The 27,015-nt window shown below is 49.0% G+C and overlaps 1 protein-coding gene across 1 annotated transcript in view; it reads right to left on the reverse strand.

Annotated features, from left to right (window-relative positions):
* Window positions 1-17,400, reverse strand: part of myo10l3 (myosin X, like 3) — a 250,853-nt gene extending 233,453 nt beyond the window's left edge. The window contains exon 1 of the mRNA XM_065019717.1: window positions 17,111-17,400. Coding sequence (XP_064875789.1) covers window positions 17,111-17,131 — 21 coding nt within the window. The 5' untranslated portion in view covers window positions 17,132-17,400. The remainder of the gene's footprint in view (window positions 1-17,110) is intronic.
* Window positions 17,401-27,015: the final 9,615 nt, after the last annotated feature.

Consider the following 27,015-nt stretch of genomic DNA (forward strand, 5'->3'; position numbering starts at 1 on the left):
CACTGAGGGAGGGCTGCAGTAACATAGTGTCCACTGTGTTCTACTGAGGGAGGGCTGCAGCACCATAGTGTCCACTGTGTTCTACTGAGGGAGGGTGGCAGCGTCATAGTGTCCACTGTGTTCTACTGAGGGAGGGTGGCAGCGTCAGTGTCCACTGTGTTCTACTGAGGGAGGGTGGCAGCGTCATAGTGTCCACTGTGTTCTACTGAGGGAGGGCTGCAGTACCATAGTGTCCACTTTGTTCTACTGAGGGAGGGCTGCAGTAACATAGTTTCCACTGTGTTCTACTGAGGGAGGGCTGCAGTAACATAGTGTCCACTGTGTTCTACTGAGGGCTGCAGTAACCTAGTGTCCACTGTGTTCTACTGAGGGAGGGCTGCAGTAACATAGTGTCCACTGTGTTCTACTGAGGGAGGGGTGCAGTAACATAGTGTCCACTGTGTTCTACTGAGGGAGGGCTGCAGTACCATAGTGTCCACTGTGTTCTACTGAGGGAGGGCTGCAGTACCATAGTGTCCACTGTGTTCTACTGAGGGAGGGCTGCAGTAACATAGTGTCCACTGTGTTCTACTGATGGAGGGGTGCAGTACCATAGTGTCCACTGTGTTCTACTGAGGGAGGGCTGCAGTAACATAGTGTCCACTGTGTTCTACTGAGGGAGAGGTGCAGTAACATAGTAGAACACAGTGGACACTGAGGGAGGGCTGCAGTAACATAGTGTCCACTGTGTTCTACTGAGGGAGGGTGGCAGCGTCATAGTGTCCACTGTGTTCTACTGAGGGAGGGTGGCAGCGTCATAGTGTCCACTGTGTTCTACTGAGGGCTGCAGCACCATAGTGTCCACTGTGTTCTACTGAGGGAGGGCTGCAGTAACATAGTGTCTACTGTGTTCTACTGACGGCTGCAGTACCATAGTGTCCACTGTGTTCTACTGAGGGAGGGCTGCAGTAACATAGTGTCCACTGTGTTCTACTGAGGGAGGGCTGCAGCACCATAGTGTCCACTGTGTTCTACTGAGGGAGGGCTGCAGTACCATAGTGTCCACTGTGTTCTACTGAGGGAGGGGTGCAGTAACATAGTGTCCACTGTGTTCTACTGAGGGCTGCAGTAACAGTGTCCACTGTGTTCTACTGAGGGTTGCAGTAACAGTGTCCACTGTGTTCTACTGAGGGCTGCAGTACCATAGTGTCCACTGTGTTCTACTGAGGGAGGGCTGCAGTAACAGTGTCCACTGTGTTCTACTGAGGGCTGCAGTAACAGTGTCCACTGTGTTTTACTGAGGGAGGGCTGCAGTAACATAGTGTCCACTGTGTTCTACTGAGGGAGGGCTGCAGTAACAGTGTCCACTGTGTTCTACTGAGGGCTGCAGTAACAGTGTCCACTGTGTTTTACTGAGGGAGGGCTGCAGTAACATAGTGTCCACTGTGTTCTACTGAGGGAGGGCTGCAGTAACATAGTGTCCACTGTGTTCTACTGAGGGAGGGGTGCAGTACCATAGTGTCCACTGTGTTCTACTGAGGGCTGCAGTACCATAGTGTCCACTGTGTTCTACTGAGGGAGGGCTGCAGTACCATAGTGTCCACTGTGTTCTACTGAGGGAGGGCTGCAGTAACATAGTGTCCACTGTGTTCTACTGATGGAGGGGTGCAGTACCATAGTGTCCACTGTGTTCTACTGAGGGAGGGGTGCAGTAACATAGTAGAACACAGTGGACACTGAGGGAGGGCTGCAGTAACATAGTGTCCACTGTGTTCTACTGAGGGAGGGTGGCAGCGTCATAGTGTCCACTGTGTTCTACTGAGGGAGGGTGGCAGCGTCATAGTGTCCACTGTGTTCTACTGAGGGAGGGCTGCAGTACCATAGTGTCCACTGTGTTCTACTGAGGGAGGGCTGCAGTACCATAGTGTCCACTGTGTTCTACTGAGGGAGGGCTGCAGTACCATAGTGTCCACTGTGTTCTACTGAGGGAGGGGTGCAGTAACATCGTGTCCACTGTGTTCTACTGAGGGAGGGCTGTAGTAACAGTGTCCACTGTGTTCTACTGAGGGAGGGCTGCAGTACCATAGTGCCCACTGTGTTCTACTGAGGGAGGGCTGTAGTAACATAGTGTCCACTGTGTTCTACGGAGGGCTGCAGCACCATAGTGTCCACTGTGTTCTACTGAGGGAGGGCTGCAGTACCATAATGTCCACTGTGTTCTACTGAGGGAGGGCTGCAGTACCATAGTGTCCACTGTGTTCTACTGAGAGCGGGCTGCAGTAACATAGTGTCCACTGTGTTCTACTGAGGGAGGGCTGCAGTAACAGTGTCCACTGTGTTCTACTGAGGGAGGGCTGCAGTACCATAGTGCCCACTGTGTTCTACTGAGGGAGGGCTGCAGTAACATAGTGTCCACTGTGTTCTACTGAGGGAGGGCTACAGTAACATAGTGTCCACTGTGTTCTACTGAGGGCTGCAGTACCATAGTGTCCACTGATTATCAAAACTACCCACCAACCCATGAAGCATTGCAGCACAGAGCCACAATTTCCTGTTTTCCTGTCTGTTAAAAAAACAGATGGGTGGTCTGGGTGGTCTGCTCCAGACTGGAGTCAACGACCGCCCACCCATGTGATGGGTTCTGACTTTTACACCAGAAATATACTTATTCATGTCACTGAGGGAGAGAGGGGAATGTATAACGTTTACATTCTGTCAGGATATGTTATTGTTAGACATCAGGGATCCTCTGTGAGGAGAAGAGACACAGTCTGGTACCAGGCACCATGACAGCCATGAGTTGGGGAGGAGTGAGCACTTTGGGGCAGAGGTCAGGTTAGATGAAGTGAGGAAGAACAGATCAGTAATCTTCAGAGGTGTAAGGAGAGGCACGGCAGGGTAGCCTAGTGGTTAGAGCGTTGGACTAGTAACCGGAAGGATGCAAGTTCAAACCCCCGAGCTGACAAGGTACAAATCTGTCGTTCTGCCCTGAACAGGCAGTTAACCCACTGTTCCTAGGCTGTCATTGAAAATAAGAATGTTCTTCATTGACTTGCCTAGTAAATAAAAATGGTCAAATAAAAAAATAAACAGGACAAAGAGTTAATATGTTCCTTGTCTTATGCAGCTGTATTTGGTTTGAGCTTTAATAAGAATCCATGAGTTTTACTCTTTATCAAGAACCTAACATGTTACTGGGGAGTGAGGAAGAGGAGCCAGGTCTGCAGTAACAATAACCACTAGCTGGCTGGGGAATGAGGAAGAGGAGCCGGGTCTGCAGTAACAAGAACCACTAGCTGACTGGGGAGTGAGGAAGAGGAGCCGGGTCTGCAGTAACAAGAACCACTAGCTTACTGGGGAGTGAGGAAGAGGAGCCGGGTCTGCAGTAACAGGAACCACTAGCTGACTGGGGAGTGAGGAAGAGGAGCCAGGTCTGCAGTAACAGGAACCACTAGCTGACTGGGGAGTGAGGAAGAGGAGCCAGGTCTACAGTAACAGGAACCACTAGCTGACTGGGGAGTGAGGAAGAGGAGCCGGGTCTGCAGTAACAGGAACCACTAGCTGACTGGGGAGTGAGGAAGAGGAGCCAGGTCTGCAGTAACAGCTGACTGGGGAATGAGGAAGAGGAGCCAGGTCTGCAGTAACAGCTGACTGGGGAGTGAGGAAGAGGAGCCAGGTCTGCAGTAACAGGAACCACTAGCTGACTGGGGAGTGAGGAAGAGGAGCCAGGTCTGCAGTAACAGCTGACTGGGGAGTGAGGAAGAGGAGCCAGGTCTGCAGTAACAGGAACCACTAGCTGAAAGGGGAATGAGGAAGAGGAGCCGGGTCTGCAGTAACAGGAACCACTAGCTGACTGGGGAGTGAGGAAGAGGAGCCAGGTCTGCAGTAACAGGAACCACTAGCTGACTGGGGAATGAGGAAGAGGAGCCAGGTCTGCAGTAACAGCTGACTGGGGAATGAGGAAGAGGAGCCAGGTCTGCAGTAACAGGAACCACTAGCTGACTGGGGAGTGAGGAAGAGGAGCCAGGTCTGCAGTAACAGCTGACTGGGGAGTGAGGAAGAGGAGCCAGGTCTGCAGTAACAGGAACCACTAGCTGACTGGGGAGTGAGGAAGAGGAGCCAGGTCTGCAGTAACAGGAACCACTAGCTGACTGGGGAGTGAGGAAGAGGAGCCAGGTCTGCAGTAACAGGAACCACTAGCTGACTGGGGAGTGAGGAAGAGGAGCCAGGTCTGCAGTAACAGGAACCACTAGCTGACTGGGGAGTGAGGAAGAGGAGCCAGGTCTGCAGTAACAGGAACCACTAGCTGACTGGGGAGTGAGGAAGAGGAGCCAGGTCTGCAGTAACAGCTGACTGGGGAATGAGGAAGAGGAGCCAGGTCTGCAGTAACAGCTGACTGGGGAATGAGGAAGAGGAGCCAGGTCTGCAGTAACAGCTGACTGGGGAATGAGGAAGAGGAGCCAGGTCTGCAGTAACAGCTGACTGGGGAGTGAGGAAGAGGAGCCAGGTCTGCAGTAACAGGAACCACTAGCTGACTGGGGAGTGAGGAAGAGGAGCCAGGTCTGCAGTAACAGCTGACTGGGGAGTGAGGAAGAGGAGCCAGGTCTGCAGTAACAAGAACCACTAGCTGACTGGGGAGTGAGGAAGAGGAGCCAGGTCTGCAGTAACAGGAACCACTAGCTGACTGGGGAGTGAGGAAGAGGAGCCAGGTCTGCAGTAACAGCTGACTGGGGAGTGAGGAAGAGGAGCCAGGTCTGCAGTAACAGCTGACTGGGGAGTGAGGAAGAGGAGCCAGGTCTGCAGTAACAGGAACCACTAGCTGACTGGGGAGTGAGGAAGAGGAGCCAGGTCTGCAGTAACAGGAACCACTAGCTGACTGGGGAGTGAGGAAGAGGAGCCAGGTCTGCAGTAACAGCTGACTGGGGAGTGAGGAAGAGGAGCCAGGTCTGCAGTAACAGGAACCACTAGCTGACTGGGGAGTGAGGAAGAGGAGCCGGGTCTGCAGTAACAGGAACCACTAGCTGACTGGGGAGTGAGGAAGAGGAGCCAGGTCTGCAGTAACAGCTGACTGGGGAGTGAGGAAGAGGAGCCAGGTCTGCAATAACAGGAACCACTAGCTGACTGGGGAGTGAGGAAGAGGAGCCAGGTCTGCAGTAACAAGAACCACTAGCTGACTGGGGAGTGAGGAAGAGGAGCCAGGTCTGCAGTAACAGCTGACTGGGGAATGAGGAAGAGGAGCCAGGTCTGCAGTAACAAGAACCACTAGCTGACTGGGGAGTGAGGAAGAGGAGCCAGGTCTGCAGTAACAGCTGACTGGGGAATGAGGAAGAGGAGCCAGGTCTGCAGTAACAAGAACCACTAGCTGACTGGGGAGTGAGGAAGAGGAGCCAGGTCTGCAGTAACAAGAACCACTAGCTGACTGGGGAGTGAAGTTGGAGAAACATCTCAAGAATGTTGAGGACTAGAGGACTAGAGCTCAATTTAGTCTCCTAGCAAAGGGTCTGAACACTTATATAAATATTTATTTTTTAATAAATTTGCTAAAATTTCTAACAACCAGTTTTTGCTTTGTCATTATGGGGTAGTGTGTGTAGATTGACGAGATATTTTCTTTAATCTATTTTAGAATAAGGCTATAACGTAATGTTTCCAGTCCTCTCCCCAGCCCATTTTGCAAACCACTGACCAGGTCTAGCTAATAGGTATGAAGCAAGCCAGTAGACTGGAGTGAGTCGTTTGTCCAACAGGAGAGCAGAGTCGTTTGTCCAACAGGAGAGCAGAGTCGTTTGTCCAACAGGAGAGCAGAGTCGTTTGTCCAACAGGAGAGCAGAGTCGTTTGTCCAACAGGAGAGCAGAGTCGTTTGTCCAACAGGAGAGCAGAGTTGTTTGTCCAACAGGAGAGCAGAGTTGTTTGTCCAACAGGAGAGCAGAGTTGTTTGTCCAACAGGAGAGCAGGGTCGTTTGTCCAACAGGAGAGCAGAGTCGTTTGTCCAACAGGAGAGCAGAGTCGTTTGTCCAACAGGAGAGCAGAGTCGTTTGTCCAACAGGAGAGCAGGGTCGTTTGTCCAACAGGGCATGAAAATGAACAGATCTGTAAAGCCTGTGTTCTGTGAAGATGAAACCCTAGAGCTCAACCCTAAACAATGTTATGCCTCGGCCTCTGACATCAATCCTCAGGAAATACTAAAAACATGCACCTCCACGTGCTGCAGGACAGACACGGGAACTAGGTAGTGTGGCTGTGTAGGCAACACGTTTTAATTAAGGCATTTGGATATTACTTCAAATAACACCTGGTCTTGTCATTTACATCACCAGAGTAAAGAGCACATTGAAGAAATCCATCCATAAGGAGTCAATATGGATCAGAGAATACACAAACTGAAGGGAAATTTAAAAATACATTTGTTCATTGCTTCCACATTATATTGTCCAGTGGCCTTTTTCCCTTTGTGCTTTTTGGTGTAATGATTAGCAGGCCATTAGAGAGACAAAGCAGTTAGGCAGCAGCACCACCTATTCCACTGTTGTGTTAATGCAGCAACACCAAGGCCCAGGGGACAGAACCAGGCAGTGAGTAGACTAGAGGGGAGGGGGCAAGGTCAGCGGACTGCAGAGTAACTGAGGAGGAGGAGAGGAAGGCTGGGGGGGGGGGGCACCTGAAAATACTCTGTCCCATTGTCTAGATGGTTACAAGAGGTTACTATAGAAACATGGAGCTAGAGACAACACCGCCGTTATGATCAATCAACCATATGGCCCAGAGAACAGACTGACGAATGGCAACTTAATGAAATACCTTGTACAGTTGAGTCACAAATCACCTATCAACCACACCAGGTGTCAGTCTATGGCTTTGGGTGACTGGAGTCAGACAATTTTATGGGCTTTCCTCTGACACCACCTATTATATAGGTCCTGGATGGCAGGAAGCTTGGCACCAGTGATGTATTGGGCTGTTCTCACAACCCTCTGTAAAGCCTTGCAGTCGGAGGCCGAGTAGTTGCCATACCAGGCGGTGATGCAACCGGTCAGGATGCTCTCGATGGTGCAGCTGTAGAACCTTTTGAGGATCTGGGGATACATGCCAAATCTTTTCAGTCTCCTGCGGGGGAAAAGATTGTCGTGCCCTCTTCACGACTGTCTTGGTATGTTCGGACCATGATAGTTCGTTGGTGATGTGGACTCTCGACCCGCTCCACTACAGCCCCATCGATGTGAAATTTGGGCCTGCTCAGCCCGCCTTTTCCTGTAGTCCATGATCAGCTCCTTTGTCTTGCTCACAGAGGTTGTCTCTGACCTCCTCCCAATAGACATTCTTATCGTATGTCGGTGATCAGGCCTACCACTGTTGTGTCGTCAGAAAAATGAATGGTGGTGTTGGAGTCATGTTTGGTCACGCAGTCGTGGGTGAACAGGGAATACAGGAGGGGACTAAGTACACACCCCTGAGGGGCCCCTGTGTTAGGGATCAGCATGGCAGACATGTTGTTGCCTACTCTTACCACCTGGGGTGGCCCGTAAGTAAGTCCAGGATCCAGTTGCAGAGGGAGTTGTTTCGTCCCAGAGTTCTTAGCTTATTGATGAGCTTCGTGGCCACTATGGTTTTGAAGGCTGAGCTGTAGTCAATGAACTGCATTTTCACAAAGGTGTTCCTTTTGTCCAGGTGTGAAAGGGCAGTGTGTAGTGCAATAGAGATTGCATCATCTGTGGATCTGTTGGGGCGGTATGCGAAATGGAGTGGGTCTAGGGTGTCCGGGAGGATGCTGTTGATGTGAGTCATGACCAGCCTTTCAAATCACTTCATGGCTACCGACGTGAGTGCCACGGAGCGGTAATGATTTAGGCAGGTTACCTTTGCATCCTTGGGCACAGGGACTATGGTGGTCTGCTTTAAACATGTAGATATTACAGACTAGGTCAGGGAGAAAATGTCAGTGAAGACACTTGACAGTTGGTCCGTGCGTGCTTTGAGTACACGTCCTGGTAATCCATCTGGCCCAGCGGCTTTGTGAATGTTGACCTGTTCACATCGGCTACTGAGGAGGTTATCACAGTCATCCAGAACAGCTGGTGCTCTCGTGCACGCTTCAGTGTTGCTTGCCTCGAAGCGAGCATAAAAAAGCATTCAGCTCGTCTGGTCGCGTCACTGGGCAGCTTGCGTCTGGGTTTCCCTTTGTAGTCTGTAATAGTTCTCAAGCCACATCCGACAAGCATCTGAATCCAACTGAATCCTGTATTGATACTTTGCTCATTTGATGGGTCGTCTGAGGGCATAGCAGGATCCAACTGAATCCTGTATTGATACTTTGCTCATTTGATGGGTCGTCTGAGGGCATAGCAGGATTTCTTATAAACGTCCGGATTAGTCTCCCTCTCCTTGAAAGCGGTGGCTCTAGCTTTTAGCTCGATGCGGATGTTGCCTGTTGGCTCCTGGTTGGGGTATGTACATATAGTCACTGTGGGGACGACGTCATCGATGCACTTATTGATGAGGTGGTGTATTACTCAATGCCATTGGATGAATCCCGGAACATGTTCCAGTCTGTACAGTTCTGTTGTGTAGCATCCGCGTCGTATTGAGAGAGTCACTGGTACAAACTGCTTTAGGTTTTGCTTGTAAGCAGGAATCAGGAGGATAGAATTATGGTCAGATTTGCCAAATGGAGGGCGGGGGAGAGCTTTGTACGCATCTCTGTGTGTGGAGTAAAGGTGGTCTAGAGTTTTTTTCCCCCTGGTTGCACGTGACATGCTGGTAAAAAAAAAATGGTAAAACTGATTTAAGTTTGCCTGCATTAAAGTCCCCGTACACTAGGAGCACCGCTTCTGGGTGAGCATTTTCTTCTTTGCTTATGACCTTATAGAGTTGGTTGAGAGTGGTCTTAATGCTTCACTTTGTGGTAAATAGAAGGCTACGAATAATACAGACTCTCTTGGTAGATGTTGTGGTCTACAGCTTGTCATACAGTACTCTACCGCAGGCGAGCAATACCTCGAGAATTCTTTAATATAAAGACATTGCGCACCAGCTGTTTCTGACAAAAAGACAACCCCATCCCTCATCTTACCAGAGGTAGCGTCTCTGTTCTGCCGGTGTAAAATCCCGCTAGTTCTATATTGTCTGTATCTTCATTCAGCCACATCTCGGTGAAACATAAGATGTTACAGTTTAATGTCCTTTGGTAGGATAATCTTAAATCATAGGTCATCAATTTTATTTTCCAATGTTTGCCTTCCATTGTTATTGGTAAAGTGCAATGTGAGTTTAAGCGCTCGTCTCCGGATTCTCAGAAGGCCCTGCTGCGGCCTTTTTCCAGGCGTCTTTTCTTCAAAAGGCTCTGGGTCTGGGTTCCAGTGAAAGCAAGATATCCTTCTAGTCGGACTCGTTAAAGGAAAACATTTCTTCCAGTCTGAGTAATCGCTTTTCTGATGTCCAGAAGTAATTTTCGGTCATAAAAGATGGCAACAGCAACATTATATACACAATAAGTTCAAAAATAAGTTACACAAAAAAGCTTATTTTTTTTACAAAAATAGAACAATTGGTTTGGATAATATAAAACGTCAGCCTTGTTCTTCGGCACCATCTTCAATAATTCTGGGATAATAGTGTGAGAAATAACAAAACAAAAATATATACAAACTGCAAAGATGCTTAGGAGCCAGAAACTTTTATTTTTTATTTTATTTATCCATTATTTTACCAGGTAAATTGACTGAGAACACGTTCTCATTTGCAGCAACGACCTGGGGAATAGTTACAGGGGAGAGGGGGATGAATGAGCCAATTGTAAACTGGGGATTATTAGGTGACCGTGATGGTTTGAGGGCCAGATTGGGAATTTAGCCAGGACACCGGGGTTAACACCCCTACTCTTACAATAAGTGCCATGGGATCTTTAATGACCTCAGAGAGTCAGGACACCCGTTTAACGTCCCATCCGAAAGACGGCACCCTACACAGGGCAATGTCCCCAATCACTGCCCTGGGGCATTGGGATATATTTTTAGACCAGAGGAAAGAGTGCCTCCTATTGGCCCTCCAACACCACTTGGAGGGCCAATGGTCAGTCCCTGGTCTCCCATCCAGGGACTGACCAGGACCAACCCTGCTTAGCTTCAGAAGCAAGCCAGCAGTGGTACGCAGGGTGGTATTGTGCTGGCAAAAAGAGCGGCCGTGTGTATCGGCGCCATCTTGCTGATGAGAAGGATATGCTACAACGTCCAGAGCCAACGCCGGTGTAGAGGAGCCAACGCCGGTGTAGAGGAGCCAACGCCGGTGTAGAGGAGCCAACGCCGGTGTAGTGGAGCCAACGCCGGTGTAGTGGAGCCAACGCCGGTGTAGTGGAGCCAACGCCGGTGTAGTGGAGCCAACGCCGGTGTAGAGGAGCCAACGCCGGTGTAGTGGAGCCAACACCGGTGTAGTGGAGCCAACGCCGGTGTAGTAGAGCCAACGCCGGTGTAGTAGAGCCAACGCCGGTGTAGAGGAGCCAACGCCGGTGTAGAGGAGCCAACGCCGGTGTAGAGGAGCCAACGCCGGTGTAGTAGAGCCAACGCCGGTGTAGTAGAGCCAACGCCGGTGTAGAGGAGCCAACGCCGGTGTAGTAGAGCCAACGCCGGTGTAGTAGAGCCAACGCCGGTGTAGAGGAGCCAACGCCGGTGTAGAGGAGCCAACGCCGGTGTAGTAGAGCCAACGCCGGTGTAGTAGAGCCAACGCCGGTGTAGTGGAGCCAACGCCGGTGTAGTAGAGCCAGAAGCAAGCCAGCAGTGGTACGCAGGGTGGTATTGTGCTGGCAAAAAGAGCGGCCGTGTGTATCGGCGCCATCTTGCTGATAAGGATATGCTACAACGTCCAAAGACAACGCCGGTGTAGTAGAGCCAACGCCGGTGTAGTAGAGCCAACGCCGGTGTAGTAGAGCCAACGCCGGTGTAGTAGAGCCAACGCCGGTGTAGTGGAGCCAACGCCGGTGTAGTGGAGCCAACGCCGGTGTAGTGGAGCCAACGCCGGTGTAGTGGAGCCAACGCCGATGTAGTGGAGCCAACGCCGGTGTAGAGGAGCCAACGCCGGTGTAGACGAGCCAACGCCGGTGTAGAGGAGCCAACGCCGGAGTAGTGGAGCCAACGCCGGAGTAGTGGAGCCAACGCCGGTGTAGTGGAGCCAACGCCGGTGTAGAGGAGCCAACGCCGGTGTAGAGGTGCCAACGCCGGTGTAGAGGAGCCAACGCCGGTGTAGAGGAGCCAACGCCGGTGTAGAGGAGCCAACGCCGGTGTAGTGGAGCCAACGCCGGTGTAGAAGAGCCAACGCCGGTGTAGTAGAGCCAACGCCGGTGTAGTAGAGCCAACGCCGGTGTAGTGGAGCCAACGCCGGTGTAGTGGAGCCAACGCCGGTGTAGTGGAGCCAACGCCGGTGTAGTGGAGCCAACGCCGATGTAGTGGAGCCAACGCCGGTGTAGAGGAGCCAACGCCGGTGTAGACGAGCCAACGCCGGTGTAGAGGAGCCAACGCCGGAGTAGTGGAGCCAACGCCGGAGTAGTGGAGCCAACGCCGGTGTAGTGGAGCCAACGCCGGTGTAGAGGAGCCAACGCCGGTGTAGAGGTGCCAACGCCGGTGTAGAGGAGCCAACGCCGGTGTAGAGGAGCCAACGCCGGTGTAGAGGAGCCAACGCCGGTGTAGTGGAGCCAACGCCGGTGTAGACGAGCCAACGCCGGTGTAGAGGAGCCAACGCCGGTGTAGTGGAGCCAACGCCGGTGTAGTGGAGCCAACGCCGGTGTAGTGGAGCCAACGCCGGTGTAGTGGAGCCAACGCCGGTGTAGAGGAGCCAACGCCGGTGTAGTAGAGCCAACGCCGGTGTAGTAGAGCCAACGCCGGTGTAGTAGAGCCAACGCCCCAACGCCGGTGTAGAGGAGCCAACGCCGGTGTAGAGGAGCCAACGCCGGTGTAGTAGAGCCAACGACGGTGTAGAAGAGCCAACGCCGGTGTAGAGGAGCCAACGCCGGTGTAGAGGAGCCAACGCCGGTGTAGTAGAGCCAACGCCGGTGTAGTGGAGCCAACGCCGGTGTAGTAGAGCCAACGCCGGTGTAGAAGAGCCAACGCCGGTGTAGTAGAGCCAACGCCGGTGTAGTAGAGCCAACGCCGGTGTAGAAGAGCAAACGCCGGTGTAGTAGAGCCAACGCCGGTGTAGTAGAGCCAACGCCGGTGTAGTAGAGCCAACGCCGGTGTAGAAGAGCCAACGCCGGTGTAGTAGAGCCAACGCCGGTGTAGTAGAGCCAACGCCGGTGTAGTAGAGCCAACGCCGGTGTAGTACAGCCAATGCTACATTTTCAAACATGACCATTTTTTTGGTACTACTTTTATTATAAATAAATGTGTCTAGCACTGTGGAGGACAGCCTTCAAGTAAGAATTTCACCGTTTACACCCGGTATCCTGTTCACAGGACCAATAAACTTTGATTTGATTTACTAAATGTCTCACATAAATAGACAAGAATACATTTAAAGTGCCATAAGGTCACCCTTGACAACAACAGAGTAGGTGTGGCCAATGGCACCGACTGTCAGGGCAGGAACCAATGACATGTCTAAAGCAGGAACCAATGACATGTCTAAAGCAGGAACCTGCAACCTCATTTTATTGTTTTGCCTTTCTCTCTGAACAGAGCAGTCTGGCTGCAGAGGAACAGGCGATGACTTCAGGATGTCCTCTATAGCCAATACATCTCAGCTATGCGGGAGGAAGTGACAGAGTTACAATCGAGGGAGAAGAAATGTTACCACTCAGTGACTCAGTAACCAGAGAATGCGGAGTCTGACCCAACATACCAGCACATGGTTCCTACTTCTAAGACAGAGTCAGAGGACTGGCAGGACTATGTCTGCAGGAGTTGTTTTATGATGAGAGGAGAGAATGTAGAGGGGTTGAGGGTGTGAAACCTAATGCCTTGCCACCTCAGGCCTGTGGGATGGGGGTGAGCAGAGGGGAGAGAGGAGAGCGATGGCTATGACCTGGAATCTAAGGTTCAGGGTTGGGAATCTGGGAATCCCAAGATGGGAACGTCTGAAGGGGAAAAATGTTGAGAGCGACAGAAGGAACCCTCTTCCGGAGAAGAGTGTGAGCCAGTGTGCTTTTACCCGTGAATACCAGCCGTCCCATAGAGAGAATAAATTACATTTAGAAATATATTTCTGGGATTCACCCTCAGCTCAATAACCGAGGTGTAAAATGGTTGATTTCTCCTGCTGGCTGTGCGAGAGACAACAGAGTTGTCTGAGAGGCACAAAGACACGGTCTCAGCCCCACAACAGAACAATCAGATCAGATGAAAAACACAGTGAACACAGCCCAGAGTGAGAGTCCCCTGTTCACCTTAAGTAGCCTACACACACTCACAGCATGCTCCAGCACAGCAGGCAGTAGGTCGGCAGGCAGCCTAGCTGTTAGAGCAGACAGTAGGGTGGAAGGTAGCCTAGCCTATGTTCCCCAGGCCACACAGCTTAGAGGATAACCCAGCCTTCCAGCAGTATGTTCCCCAGGCCACACAGCTTAGAGGATAACCCATCCTTACAGCAGTATGTTCCCCAGGCCACACAGCTTAGAGGATAACCCAGCCTTACAGCAGTATGTTCCCCAGGTCACACAGCTTAGAGGATAACCCAGCCTTCCAGCAGTATGTTCCCCAGGCCACACAGCTTAGAGGATAACCCAGCCTTACAGCAGTATGTTCTTTAGGTCACACAGTAGAGGATAACCCAGCCTTCCCAGGTTCACACAGCTATGTTCCCCAGGCCACACAGCTTGAGATAACCCAGGATAACCCAGCCTTCCAGCAGTATGTTCCCCAGGCCACACAGCTTAGAGGATAACCCAGCCTTCCCAGCAGATAACCCAGCCTTCCAGCAGTTCCCCAGGCCACACAGCTTAGAGGATAACCCAGCCTTACAGCAGCATGTTCCCCAGGTCACACAGCTTAGAGGATAACCCAGCCTTATCCTTACAGCAGTATGTTCCCAGGTCACACAGCTTAGAGGATAACCCATCCCAGTTCCCCAGCCACACATAGAGGATAACCCATCCTTACAGCAGTATGTTCCCAGGCCACCTTAACCCAGCCCAGCAGTATGTTCCCAGGCCACACAGCTTAGAGGATAACCCAGCCTTCCAGCAGTATGTTCCCAGGTCACACAGCTTAGAGGATACAGCAGTACCCAGGTCACACAGCTTAGAGGATAACCCAGCCTTACAGCAGTATGTTCCCCAGGTCACACAGCTTAGAGGATAACCCAGCCTTCCAGCAGTATGTTCCCAGGTCACACAGCTTAGAGTATGTTCCTTACAGCAGTATGTTCCCAGGTCACACAGCTAGAGGATAACCCAGCCTTCCAGGATGTTCCCCAGGCCACACAGCCATCCCAGCAGATGTTCCCAGGTCACACAGCTTAGAGGATAACCCAGCCTTCCAGCAGTATGTTCCCCAGGCCACACAGCTTAGAGGATAACCCAGCCTTCCAGCAGTATGTTCCCCAGGTCACACAGCTTAGAGGATAACCCAGCCTTCCAGCAGTATGTTCCCCAGGTCACACAGCTTAGAGGATAACCCAGCCTTCCAGCAGTATGTTCCCCAGGCCACACAGCTTAGAGGATAACCCAGCCAGTATGTTCCCAGGCCACACAGGCTTCCAGCAGTATGTTCCCCAGGTCACACAGCTTAGAGGATAACCCAGCCTTCCAGCAGTATGTTCCCCAGGCCACACAGCTTAGAGGATAACCCAGCCTTACAGCAGTATGTTCCCCAGGTCACACAGCTTAGAGGATAACCCAGCCTTACAGCAGTATGTTCCCCAGGCCACACAGCTTAGAGGATAACCCAGCCTTTCAGCAGTATGTTCTTTAGGGCCTTCACACAGCTTAGAGGATAACCCAGCCTTCCAGCAGTATGTTCCCCAGGCCACACAGCTTAGAGGATAACCCATCCTTACAGCAGTATGTTCCCCAGGCCACACAGCTTAGAGGATAACCCAGCCTTCCAGCAGTATGTTCTTTAGGTCACACAGCTTAGAGGATAACCCATCCTTACAGCAGTATGTTCCCCAGGCCACACAGCTGCATATCAGGGTCCAAAAGAGCATAACGAAACGAATTTGTCTCTGTTACATCTACGTTCCTTTAGGAGGACATGTAATACCAAAATGGGACAGTGGCCAATGAGGCCTGATCTTTTAGTCATCTCTGCATTCCATGGAGTCACAGTGAGGGAGGTTACGTGCAATGCTATTCTTTAACTCCCTTGACTTGTTGGATTCCAGATGAATTAAATCTGGTTGTTTTATAGGACTAGGGTTATCACACGTCTATCGACATGCCTGTAGTCCTTTGAGTCACAGGTAACTAGGTCCCTAAAATAGAATGCCCTTATGGATCGATGTTCAGTAACAATATATTGGCTGTATACACAGGGTAACAATGTTTTGGATAAAGTAATCCCCCCCCCCCCCTTAAAAGATTTAGATGCACTATTGTAAAGTAGCTGCTCCACTGGATGTCATAAGGTGAATGCACCAATTTGTAAGTCGCTCTGGATAAGAGCGTCTGCTAAATGACTTAAATGATGTCATAAGGTGAAAGCACCAATTTGTAAGTCGCTCTGGATAAGAGCGTCTGCTAAATGACTTAAATGTAAATGTACCAGGCTATATACACGGGGCGCCGGGCTATATACACGGGGCGCCGGGCTATATACACGGGGCGCCGGGCTATATGCACGGGGCGCCGGGCTATATGCACGGGGCGCCGGGCTATATGCACGGGGCACCGGGCACGGGGCGCCGGGCTATATACACGGGGTACCAGGCTATATACACAGGGTACCAGGCTATATACACTGGTACCAGGCTATATACACAGGGTACCATGCTATATACACAGGGTACCATGCTATATACACAGGGCACCAGTACTGAGTCGATGTGCAGGGATACCAGGCTATATACACAGGGTACCATGCTATATACACAGGGTACCAGGCTATATACACAGGGTACCAGTTCTGAGTCGATGTGCAGGGATACCAGGCTATATACACAGGGTACCATGCTATATACACAGGGTACCAGGCTATATACACAGGGTACCAGGCTATATACACAGGGTACCAGGCTATATACACAGGGCACCAGTACTGAGTCGATGTGCAGGGATACCAGGCTATATACACAGGGTACCATGCTATATACACAGGGTACCAGGCTATATACACAGGGCACCAGTACTGAGTCGATGTGCAGGGATACCAGGCTATATACACAGGGTACCATGCTATATACACAGGGTACCAGGCTATATACACAGGGCACCAGTACTGAGTCGATGTGCAGGGATACCGGGTAATTGAGGTAGATGTGTACATATGGTCGAGATAGTGACTAGGCAGCAGGATAGATATTAAACAGGGACAGCAGCGGTGTGACGAGTCAGAAGAGTGTACTGTGTGTCTGTAAACTTGTCATCCCGATCGACACAGTCCAGCTGCGTCCTGTGTACCTCATCTACCTTGTACCCCTGCACATTGACTCGTTGCGGGTACTCATATTATATATAGCCTCGCTGTTGTTATTTATTGTGTTACTATTTTACATTTTTGTTCGTTACATTTCCATACTTTTTAACTCTGCGTTGTTGGAAAAGGGCTCGTAAGTAAGTCATTTCTCGGTAAAAGTCTACACCGGTCTGATTCTGCGCATATAAGAAATCAGGTCTGATTAGTGGTCGAGCTGTCCTGTGTACCTCATCTACCTTGTACCCCTGCACATTGACTCGTTACTGGTCCCAGAGCAGCATGCTGGTGACTGACTGAAGACAGCAGCAGCCTGTTATACACAAACTACTGGAAACATGTGTTGCTCAACTGCATCTACTCATTGAGAAATAACCAGTGATCATTTCACTTCGCAGGCGAAAGGGACCGCAAAAAAAAGTAATTAATTATACCACCCAAAAAACTGCTGGACAAAAGTGTTCACTGCTCGTAAAGATGTAACAAAAGACGGTCCCGTCTCCTACAATCACTTTGGAATGAAACAATGTTTTGGAGCCGCAACAACTTCCCAAAAATATAACACGTAGAGACTTTGACTTACCTCTACAAAGAAGGAATCCATTTACAATGAATGATCCTGCAAGAAACTCTTCTGATCTTAGATTCCAGGTCCCACCGTGGAGCGGAGGACGAACATGTATTTCCTGACGCTTTCCATTCGCGAACAGAGGTCAAGATGAGAGACGTTTCCTTCGCTCTCTTTCTTCTCCTAACCGGAATACACACCGAGTAAACCAAGAAATTCCTATTAGCGTCCCAGTCAGAAATCAGTTGTAAACGGGATTTAAAACACCTCAACACAAATAGACACAGCGTCCGTCTGTTTCACTCGTGTAGTGTGTCCGGTATGAATGAGTCCGGTATGAATGAGCCCGGTATATCACTGAAGGCGGAGCTTGAAACGGTAGACTCGCCCATGAACCACGCCCTTATTGGAACAATGTAACAGCAGCGTAAATCTAATGAACTGATGATGATGCGTTTGTTGTCATTTTCATTTAAATTATTAGTAGTTTAGTACACTATATATACAAAAGTATGTGGACACGCCTTCAAATTAGTGGATTCATCCATTTCAGCTACATCCCTTGCTGACAGGTGTATAAAATCGAGCACACAACCATGCAATCTCCATAGACAAACATTAGCAGTAGAATGGCCTGTACTGAAGAGCTCAGTGACTTTTAACGTGGCACTGTCATAGGATGCCACCTTTCCAACAAGTCAGTTTGTAAGATTGCTGCCCTGCTAGAGCTGTAAGTGCTGTAAGTGCTGTTATTGTGAAGTGGAAATGTCTAGGAGCAACAACGGCTCAGCCGTCAAGTGGTAGGCCACACAAGCTCACAGAACGGGACTGCTGAGTGCTAAAGCACGTAAAAATACAAACAAAAAGTATCTGTCCTCAGTTGCAACACTCACTATCGAGTTCCAAACTGCCTCTGGAAGCAACACTCACTACTGAGTTCCAAACTGCCTCAGGAAGCAACACTCACTACCGAGTTCCAAACTGCCTCTGGAAGCAACACTCACTACTGAGTTCCAAACTGCCTCTGGAAGCAACACTCACTACTGAGTTCCAAACTGCCTCAGGAAGCAACACTCACTACCGAGTTCCAAACTGCCTCTGGAAGCAACACTCACTACCGAGTTCCAAACTGCCTCTGGAAGCAACACTCACTACTGAGTTCCAAACTGCCTCAGGAAGCAACACTCACTATCGAGTTCCAAACTGCCTCTGGAAGCAACACTCACTACCGAGTTCCAAACTGCCTCTGGAAGCAACACTCACTAGTGAGTTCCAAACTGCCTCTGGAAGCAACACTCACTACTGAGTTCCAAACTGCCTCTGGAAGCAACACTCACTACTGAGTTCCAAACTGCCTCTGGAAGCAACACTCACTACTGAGTTCCAAACTGCCTCTGGAAGCAACACTCACTACTGAGTTCCAAACTGCCTCTGGAAGCAACACTCACTACCGAGTTCCAAACTGCCTCTGGAAGCAACACTCACTACTGAGTTCCAAACTGCCTCTGGAAGCAACACTCACTACCGAGTTCCAAACTGCCTCTGGAAGCAACACTCACTACTGAGTTCCAAACTGCCTCTGGAAGCAACACTCACTACTGAGTTCCAAACTGCCTCTGGAAGCAACACTCACTACTGAGTTCCAAACTGCCTCTGGAAGCAACACTCACTACTGAGTTCCAAACTGCCTCTGGAAGCAACACTCACTACAGAGTTCCAAACTGCCTCTGGAAGCAACATCAGCACAAGAACTGTTGATCGGGAGCTTCATGAAATGGGTTTCCTTGGCAGAGCAGCCGCACAGAAGCCTAAGATCACCATGGGGTGGCAGGGTAGCCTAGTGGTTAGAGCGTTGGACTAGTAACCGAAAGGTTGCAAGTTCTAATCTCCGAGCTGACAAGGTACAAATCTGTCGTTCTGCCCCTGAACAGGCAGTTAACCCACTGTTCCTAGACCAGTTAACCCACTGTTCCTAGACCAGTTAACCCACTGTTCCTAGACCAGTTAACCCACTGTTCCTAGACCAGTTAACCCACTGTTCCTAGACCAGTCAACCCACTGTTCCTAGGCCAGTTAACCCACTGTTCCTAGACCAGTTAACCCACTGTTCCTAGGCCAGTTAACCCACTGTTCCTAGACCAGTTAACCCACTGTTCCTAGACCAGTTAACCCACTGTTCCTAGACCAGTTAACCCACTGTTCCTCGGCTGTCATTGAAAATAAGAATTTGTTCTTAATTGACTTGCCTAGTTAAATAAAGGTAAAATAAAAAATGCGCAATGCCAAGCGTTGGCTGGAGTGGCAGCAGTATGGGGAAGGCCCTTTCCTGTTTCAGCATGACAATACCCCTATGCACAAAGCAAGGTCCATACAGAAATGGTTTGTTGAGATCGGTGTGGAAGAACTTGACTGGCCTACACAGAGCCCTGACCTCTGCCCCATCGAACACCTTTGAGGATTGAGCCAGGTCTAATCGCCCAACGTCAGTGCCGAACTCACTAATGCTCTTGTGGCTGAATGGAAGCAAGTCCCCGCAGCAATGTTCCAACATCTAGTGGAAAGCCTTCCCAGAAGAGTGGAGGCTGTTATAGCAGCAATGTTCCCACATCTAGTGGAAAGCCTTCCCAGAAGAGTGGAGGCTGTTATAGCAGCAATGTTCCAACATCTAGTGGAAAGCCTTCCCAGAAGAGTGGAGGCTGTTATAGCAGCAATGTTACAACATCTATTGGAAAGCCTTCCCAGAAGAGTGGAGGCTGTTATAGCAGCAATGTTCCAACATCTAGTGGAAAGCCTTCCCAGAAGAGTGGAGGCTGTTATAGCAGCAATGTTCCAACATCTAGTGGAAAGCCTTCCCAGAAGAGTGGAGGCTGTTATAGCAGCAATGTTCCAACATCTAGTGGAAAGCCTTCCCAGAAGAGTGGAGGCTGTTATAGCAGCAATGTTCCAACATCTAGGTGAAAGCCTTCCCAGAAGAGTGGAGGCTGTTATAGCAGCAATGTTCCAACATCTAGTGGAAAGCCTTCCCAGAAGAGTGGGGGCTGTTATATCAGCAAAGGGGTGACCAACTCCATATTAATGTCCATGATTTTGGAATGAGATGTTCGATTAGCAGGGGGGGCCCTCACTCCCTATCCAGTGTCGGTGGTACTTTTCAGCACGGTCCTGAGAGAGAGCATAGGAGAGGGAGAGAGAGCATAGGAGAGAGAGCATAGGAGAGGGAGCATAGGAGAGAGAGCATAGGAGAGAGAGAGAGAGCATAGGAGAGAGAGCATAGGAGAGGGAGAGAGAGCATAGGAGAGGGAGAGAGAGCATAGGAGAGAGAGCATAGGAGAGAGAGAGAGCATAGGAGAGAGAGCATAGGAGAGGGAGAGAGAGCATAGGAGAGGGAGAGAGAGCATAGGAGAGGGAGAGAGTCCATAGGAGAGGAAGAGAGAGCATAGGAGAGGGAGAGAGAGCATAGGAGAGGGAGAGAGTCCATAGGAGAGGAAGAGAGAGCATAGGAGAGGGAGAGAGAGCATAGGAGAGGAAGAGAGAGCATAGGAGAGGGAGAGAGAGCATAGGAGAGGGAGAGAGAGTCCATAGGAGAGGAAGAGAGAGCATAGGAGAGAGAGCATAGGAGAGGGAGAGAGAGCATAGGAGAGAGAGCATAGGAGAGGGAGAGAGAGCATAGGAGAGGGAGAGAGCGCATAGGAGAGGGAGAGAGAGCATAGGAGAGAGAGCATAGGAGAGAGAGCATAGGAGAGGGAGAGAGAGCATAGGAGAGGGAGAGAGAGTCCATAGGAGAGGAAGAGAGAGCATAGGAGAGGGAGAGAGAGTCCATAGGAGAGGAAGAGAGAGCATAGGAGAGGGAGAGAGAGCATAGGTGAGAGAGCATAGGAGAGAGAGCATAGGAGAGGGAGAGAGAGCATAGGAGAGGGAGAGAGAGCATAGGAGAGGGAGAGAGAGCATAGGAGAGAGAGCATAGGAGAGGGAGAGAGAGAGGGAGAGAGAGAATAGGGTGGAGAGACAGAGAGAAATTAAGCCCCTTGAATTGAATTGAATTGAATTGAAATAGAGAGAGACAGAGAGAGAGAGAAAAAAAGTGGTAATATTGCTGTATTACTAAACAGTGCCTTAGTCACCTCGGCCCTTAATACACAACAACAGTTCTTCCCAAAATCTACACTTAGATCGTACTCTAGATGCTCCAACACCATAATGGAGTAGTCTGTACGGATCCACTATCAGACTTTGGATGCTCCAACACCATAATGGAGTAGTCTGTACGGATAATGGAGTAGCCTGTACGGATCCACTATCAGACTCTAGATGTTCCAACACCATAATGGAGTAGTCTGTACGGATCCACTATCAGACTCTAGATGCTCCAACACCATAATGGAGTAGTCTGTACGGATCCACTATCAGACTCTGGATGCTCCAACACCATAATGGAGTAGTCTGTACGGATCCACTATCAGACTCTGGATGCTCCAACACCATAATGGAGTAGTCTGTACGGATCCACTATCAGACTCTAGATGTTCCAACACCATAATGGAGTAGTCTGTACGGATCCACTATCAGACTCTAGATGTTCCAACACCATAATGGAGTAGCCTGTACGGATCCACTATCAGACTCTAGATGCTCCAACACCATAATGGAGTAGTCTGTACGGATCCTCTATCAGACTCTGGATTCTCCAACACCATAATGGAGTAGCCTGTACGGATCCACTATCAGACTCTAGATGCTCCAACACCATAATGGAGTAGTCTGTACGGATCCTCTATCAGACTCTGGATTCTCCAACACCATAATGGAGTAGCCTGTACGGATCCACTATCAGACTCTAGATGCTCCAACACCATAATGGAGTAGTCTGTACGGATCCACTATCAGACTCTGGATGCTCCAACACCATAATGGAGTAGTCTGTACGGATAATGGAGTAGCCTGTACGGATCCACTATCAGACTCTAGATGCTCCAACACCATAATGGAGTAGTCTGTACGGATCCTCTATCAGACTCTGGATGCTCCAACACCATAATGGAGTAGTCTGTACGGATCCACTATCAGACTCTAGATGCTCCAACACCATAATGGAGTAGTCTGTACGGATCCACTATCAGACTCTAGATGCTCCAACACCATAATGGAGTAGTCTGTACGGATCCTCTATCAGACTCTGGATTCTCCAACACCATCATGGAGTAGCCTGTACGGATCCTCTATCAGACTCTAGATGTTCCAACACCATAATGGAGTAGTCTGTACGGATAATGGAGTAGCCTGTACGGATCCACTATCAGACTCTAGATGCTCCAACACCATAATGGAGTAGTCTGTACGGATAATGGAGTAGCCTGTACGGATCCACTATCAGACTCCGGATGCTCCAACACCATAATGGAGTAGTCTGTACGGATCCACTATCAGACTCTAGATGCTCCAACACCATAATGGAGTAGTCTGTACGGATCCACTATCAGACTCTGGATGCTCCAACACCATAATGGAGTAGTCTGTACTGATCCACTATCAGACTCTAGATGCTCCAACACCATAATGGTGTAGTCTGTACGGATAATGGAGTAGTCTGTACGGATCCACTATCAGACTCCGGATGCTCCAACACCATAATGGAGTAGTCTGTACGGATCCACTATCAGACTCCGGATGCTCCAACACCATAATGGAGTAGTCTGTACGGATCCACTATCAGACTCCGGATGCTCCAACACCATAATGGAGTAGTCTGTATGGATCCACTATCAGACTCTGGATGCTCCAACACCATAATGGAGTAGTCTGTACGGATCCACTATCAGACTCTGGATGCTCCAACACCATAATGGAGTAGTCTGTACGGATAATGGAGTAGTCTGTACGGATAATGGAGTAGTCTGTATGGATAATGGAGTAGTCTGTACTGATAATGGAGTAGTCTGTACGGATAATGGAGTAGTCTGTACGGATAATTGAGTAGTCTGTACAGATAATGGAGTAGTCTGTACTGATAATGGAGTCGTCTGTACGGATAATGGAGTAGTCTGTACTGATAATGGAGTAGTCTGTACGGATAATGGAGTAGTCTGTACGGATCCACTATCAGACTCCGGATGCTCCAACACCATAATGGAGTAGTCTGTACGGATAATGGAGTAGCCTGTACGGATCCACTATCAGACTCTGGATGCTCCAACACCATAATGGAGTAGTCTGTACGGATCCACTATCAGACTCCGGATGCTCCAACACCATAATGGAGTAGTCTGTACGGATCCACTATCAGACTCCGGATGCTCCAACACCATAATGGAGTAGTCTGTACGGATCCACTATCAGACTCTGGATGCTCCAACACCATAATGGAGTAGTCTGTACGGATCCACTATCAGACTCTGGATGCTCCAACACCATAATGGAGTAGTCTGTACGGATAATGGAGTAGTCTGTACGGATAATGGAGTAGTCTGTACGGATAATGGAGTAGTCTGTACGGATAATGGAGTAGTCTGTACTGATAATGGAGTAGTCTGTACGGATAATGGAGTAGTCTGTACTGATAATGGAGTAGTCTGTACGGATAATGGAGTAGTCTGTACTGATAATGGAGTAGTCTGTACGGATAATGGAGTAGTCTGTACTGATAATGGAGTAGTCTGCTTGTTGAAGTTGTCATGCTCATTGGCTGAAATAACCTGTGCTGACCTGTGTGCTGTCTGCGGTGGGGATGTTGTTGGCTGTATCTAAACACCAAGTCGCCAGATAAACTGCTTTTCTATCGTAATAAATGGAGGCAGAGACTCAGAGAGAATTTCCTGTTTTACTTTGCATACCTGAGTTGACCTGTGCTCCATTAATGTGTTTCTCCTTCTTTCGCTGTGTGTGTTCTCGTTCACTAAACTGTTGTCTTGAATTTAGCAGAATACAATTATCAACATGGCCAGATGCCATCAGAGGTAAATATGAAGGAATCCCACATATATTCCCATGCCAGGTAGGTATCAGGGCCCACATTCATAAAGCGTCTCAGATCTAGGATCAGGTACCCCCTTTCCTTACAATCATATTCATTATGATCTAGGATCAGGTACCCCCTTTCCGTATAATCATATTCATTATGATCTAGGATCAGGTACCCCCTTTCCTTACAATCATATTCATTATGATCTAGGATCAGGTACCCCCTTTCCGTATAATCATATTCATTATGATCTAGGATCAGGTACCCCCTTTCCTTACAATCATATTCATTATGATCTAGGATCAGGTACCCCCTTTCCTTATGTTACGGATACAATTATCCTGTGTGTGTGTATCCTGTGTGTGTGTCTTTTCTCTCCTTCTCCCCTCACAGGTGAAAACCATCACTCCCCAATCAGTCAACAATCAATCATCAATCAGAAGACACACCTCCTCCTATTTCCTACCCTATCACAGTTCCTTCCCCATGGTTTAAAAACCCCATCATTTGTTTGCTCTGGAGCAATCTCTAGCTCAATCTCTAGCAATCTCTAGCTCAATGTCTCTGTAAATGCCATGTCTGTAGGTCTCTGTGTTTCACTCTCGCTTTGTGTCTTAACCTCTCTTTTGTTTAAAGCACCTCCATAGCACTTTGTCATCACCTGTGAGTATTGTTTTTGGGTTATGGTGTTTGTTTGTTTGCTGGTGGGAAAAGGGGAAACCAAGACAAGTCGCCCATGGGCATACACTACCCGTAGGTAAACTTTGTTAAATACACTAGTTAGAACTGGGCGGACCACCCACTGTATTTTTGGGTAGTTAGTTAGCTGTTGTTAAAGTAGGCTAGTCTAGCTTAGGGGTGTTTTTGAATACTTATTGTTTCTTTCCTTGGGTCCAGCTCAGCCCCTTTTCCTGCTCCCCCCCCCATTACCGTGTGTTTATAAATAAACCTAGAGTTTGACGGTAGATTTCTGTTGTCGTGGTTATTTCGTGCACACTTTTACTTTGTCACCATAATAATTTGCATGAGTTATGTTACGGGTCTCATTACCATCCCCCCTAGACTGTCGGGCCAAAAGGGATTCGTAACACCTTATAATCATATTCATTATGATCTAAAAGGCAAAACTGTTCCTAGATCAGCACTGGCACTCTGAGAAGCAGTCTGAATATAGGCAACAGTACATGTGTCAGTGCCAGGTAGGTATATAGGAGCTATCAGGTAGGTATATAGGAGCTATCAGGTAGGTATATAGGAACTATCAGGTAGGTAAAGGAGCTATCAGGTAGGTATATAGGAGCTATCAGGTAGGTATAGGAGCTGTCAGGTAGGTATAGGAATGATCAGGTAGGTATAGGAATGATCAGGTAGGTATAGGAATGATCAGGTAGGTGTATAGGAACTATCAGGTAGGTATAGGAGTTTCAGGTAGGTATAGGAGTTTCAGGTAGGTATATAGGAACTATCAGGTAGGTATTTAGGAACTATCAGGTAGGTATAGGAGCTGTCAGGTAGGTATAGGAGCTGTCAGGTAGGTATAGGAGCTGTCATGTAGGTATAGGAGCTATCATGTAGGTAAAGGAGCTATCAGGTAGGTATAGGAGCTGTCAGGTAGGTATAGGAGCTGTCAGGTAGGTATAGGAGCTGTCAGGTAGGTATAGGAGCTGTCAGGTAGGTATAGGAACTGTCAGGTAGGTATAGGAGCTGTCAGGTAGGTATAGAAGCTATCATGTAGGTAAAGGAGCTGTCAGGTAGGTATAGGAGCTGTCAGGTAGGTATAGGAGCTGTCAGGTAGGTATAGGAGCTGTCAGGTAGGTATAGGAGCTGTCAGAGCTGTGCATTCATAAACTGGTACTGTGTCTAGCCAGTGTTCCTCCTAAAGGGAGTGCTGATCTAGAACCAGTATTGTCATTTAGATGATAATGAATGGGATTATAAGGACAGAGAAGAATCTGATCCTAGATCAGCAGTATGAGACGCTGCTTGAATATGGGCCCTGATCTCCTAATTCACCTCATTCTCTGTCCAGACTAGACCAGTCAGACTGATTCCCTGTAACGGCTGTGGGTCTGCTGATGGAGCCTACTGCAGTCAGTGGTCAAAGCCTGTTGTTGACTGATTCCCTGTAACGGCTGTGGGTCTGCTGATGGAGCCTACTGCAGTCAGTGGTCAAAGCCTGTTGTTGACTGATTCCCTGTAACGGCTGTGGGTCTGCTGATGGAGCCTACTGCAGTCAGTGGTCAAAGCCTGTTGCAACATTTATAGTCCATCTCTGTTGTGGCCCAACATGTGTTTACCACAAATGACATTCCTCTGTCCAAGACCGAGAACTCTTAAAGGGACATTTCACCGCTGAACACTATGTGGAGTGTTTTTACAGTCTCCCTACATAATGATGAGTGATGAGGTGTTTCAGACATAATGATTAGTGATGAGGTGTTTCAGACATAATGATGAGTGATGAGGTGTTTCAGACATAATGATGAGTGATGAGGTGTTTCAGACATAATGATGAGTGATGAGGTGTTTCAGACATAATGATGAGTGATGAGGTTTTTCAGACATAATGAGGAGTGATGAGGTGTTTCAGACATAATGAGGAGTGATGAGGTGTTTCAGACATAATGAGGAGTGATGAGAGGTGTTTCAGACATAATGATGAGTGATGAGGGGTGTTTCAGACATAATGATTAGTGATGAGGTGTTTCAGACATAATGATGAGTGATGAGAGGTGTTTCAGACATAATGATTGGTGATGAGGTGTTTCAGACATAATGATGAGTGATGACGTGTTTCAGACATAATGATTAGTGATGAGAGGTGTTTCAGACATAATGATGAGTGATGAGGTGTTTCAGACATAATGATTAGTGATGAGGTGTTTCAGACATGAATGATGAGGTGTTTGATGATGAGTGTGAGAGTGTTTCAGACATAATGATGAGTGATGAGAGGTGTTTCAGA

The sequence above is a fragment of the Oncorhynchus nerka genome, linkage group LG1, assembly GCF_034236695.1.
Source record: "Oncorhynchus nerka isolate Pitt River linkage group LG1, Oner_Uvic_2.0, whole genome shotgun sequence".
Lineage (NCBI taxonomy): Eukaryota > Metazoa > Chordata > Actinopteri > Salmoniformes > Salmonidae > Oncorhynchus > Oncorhynchus nerka.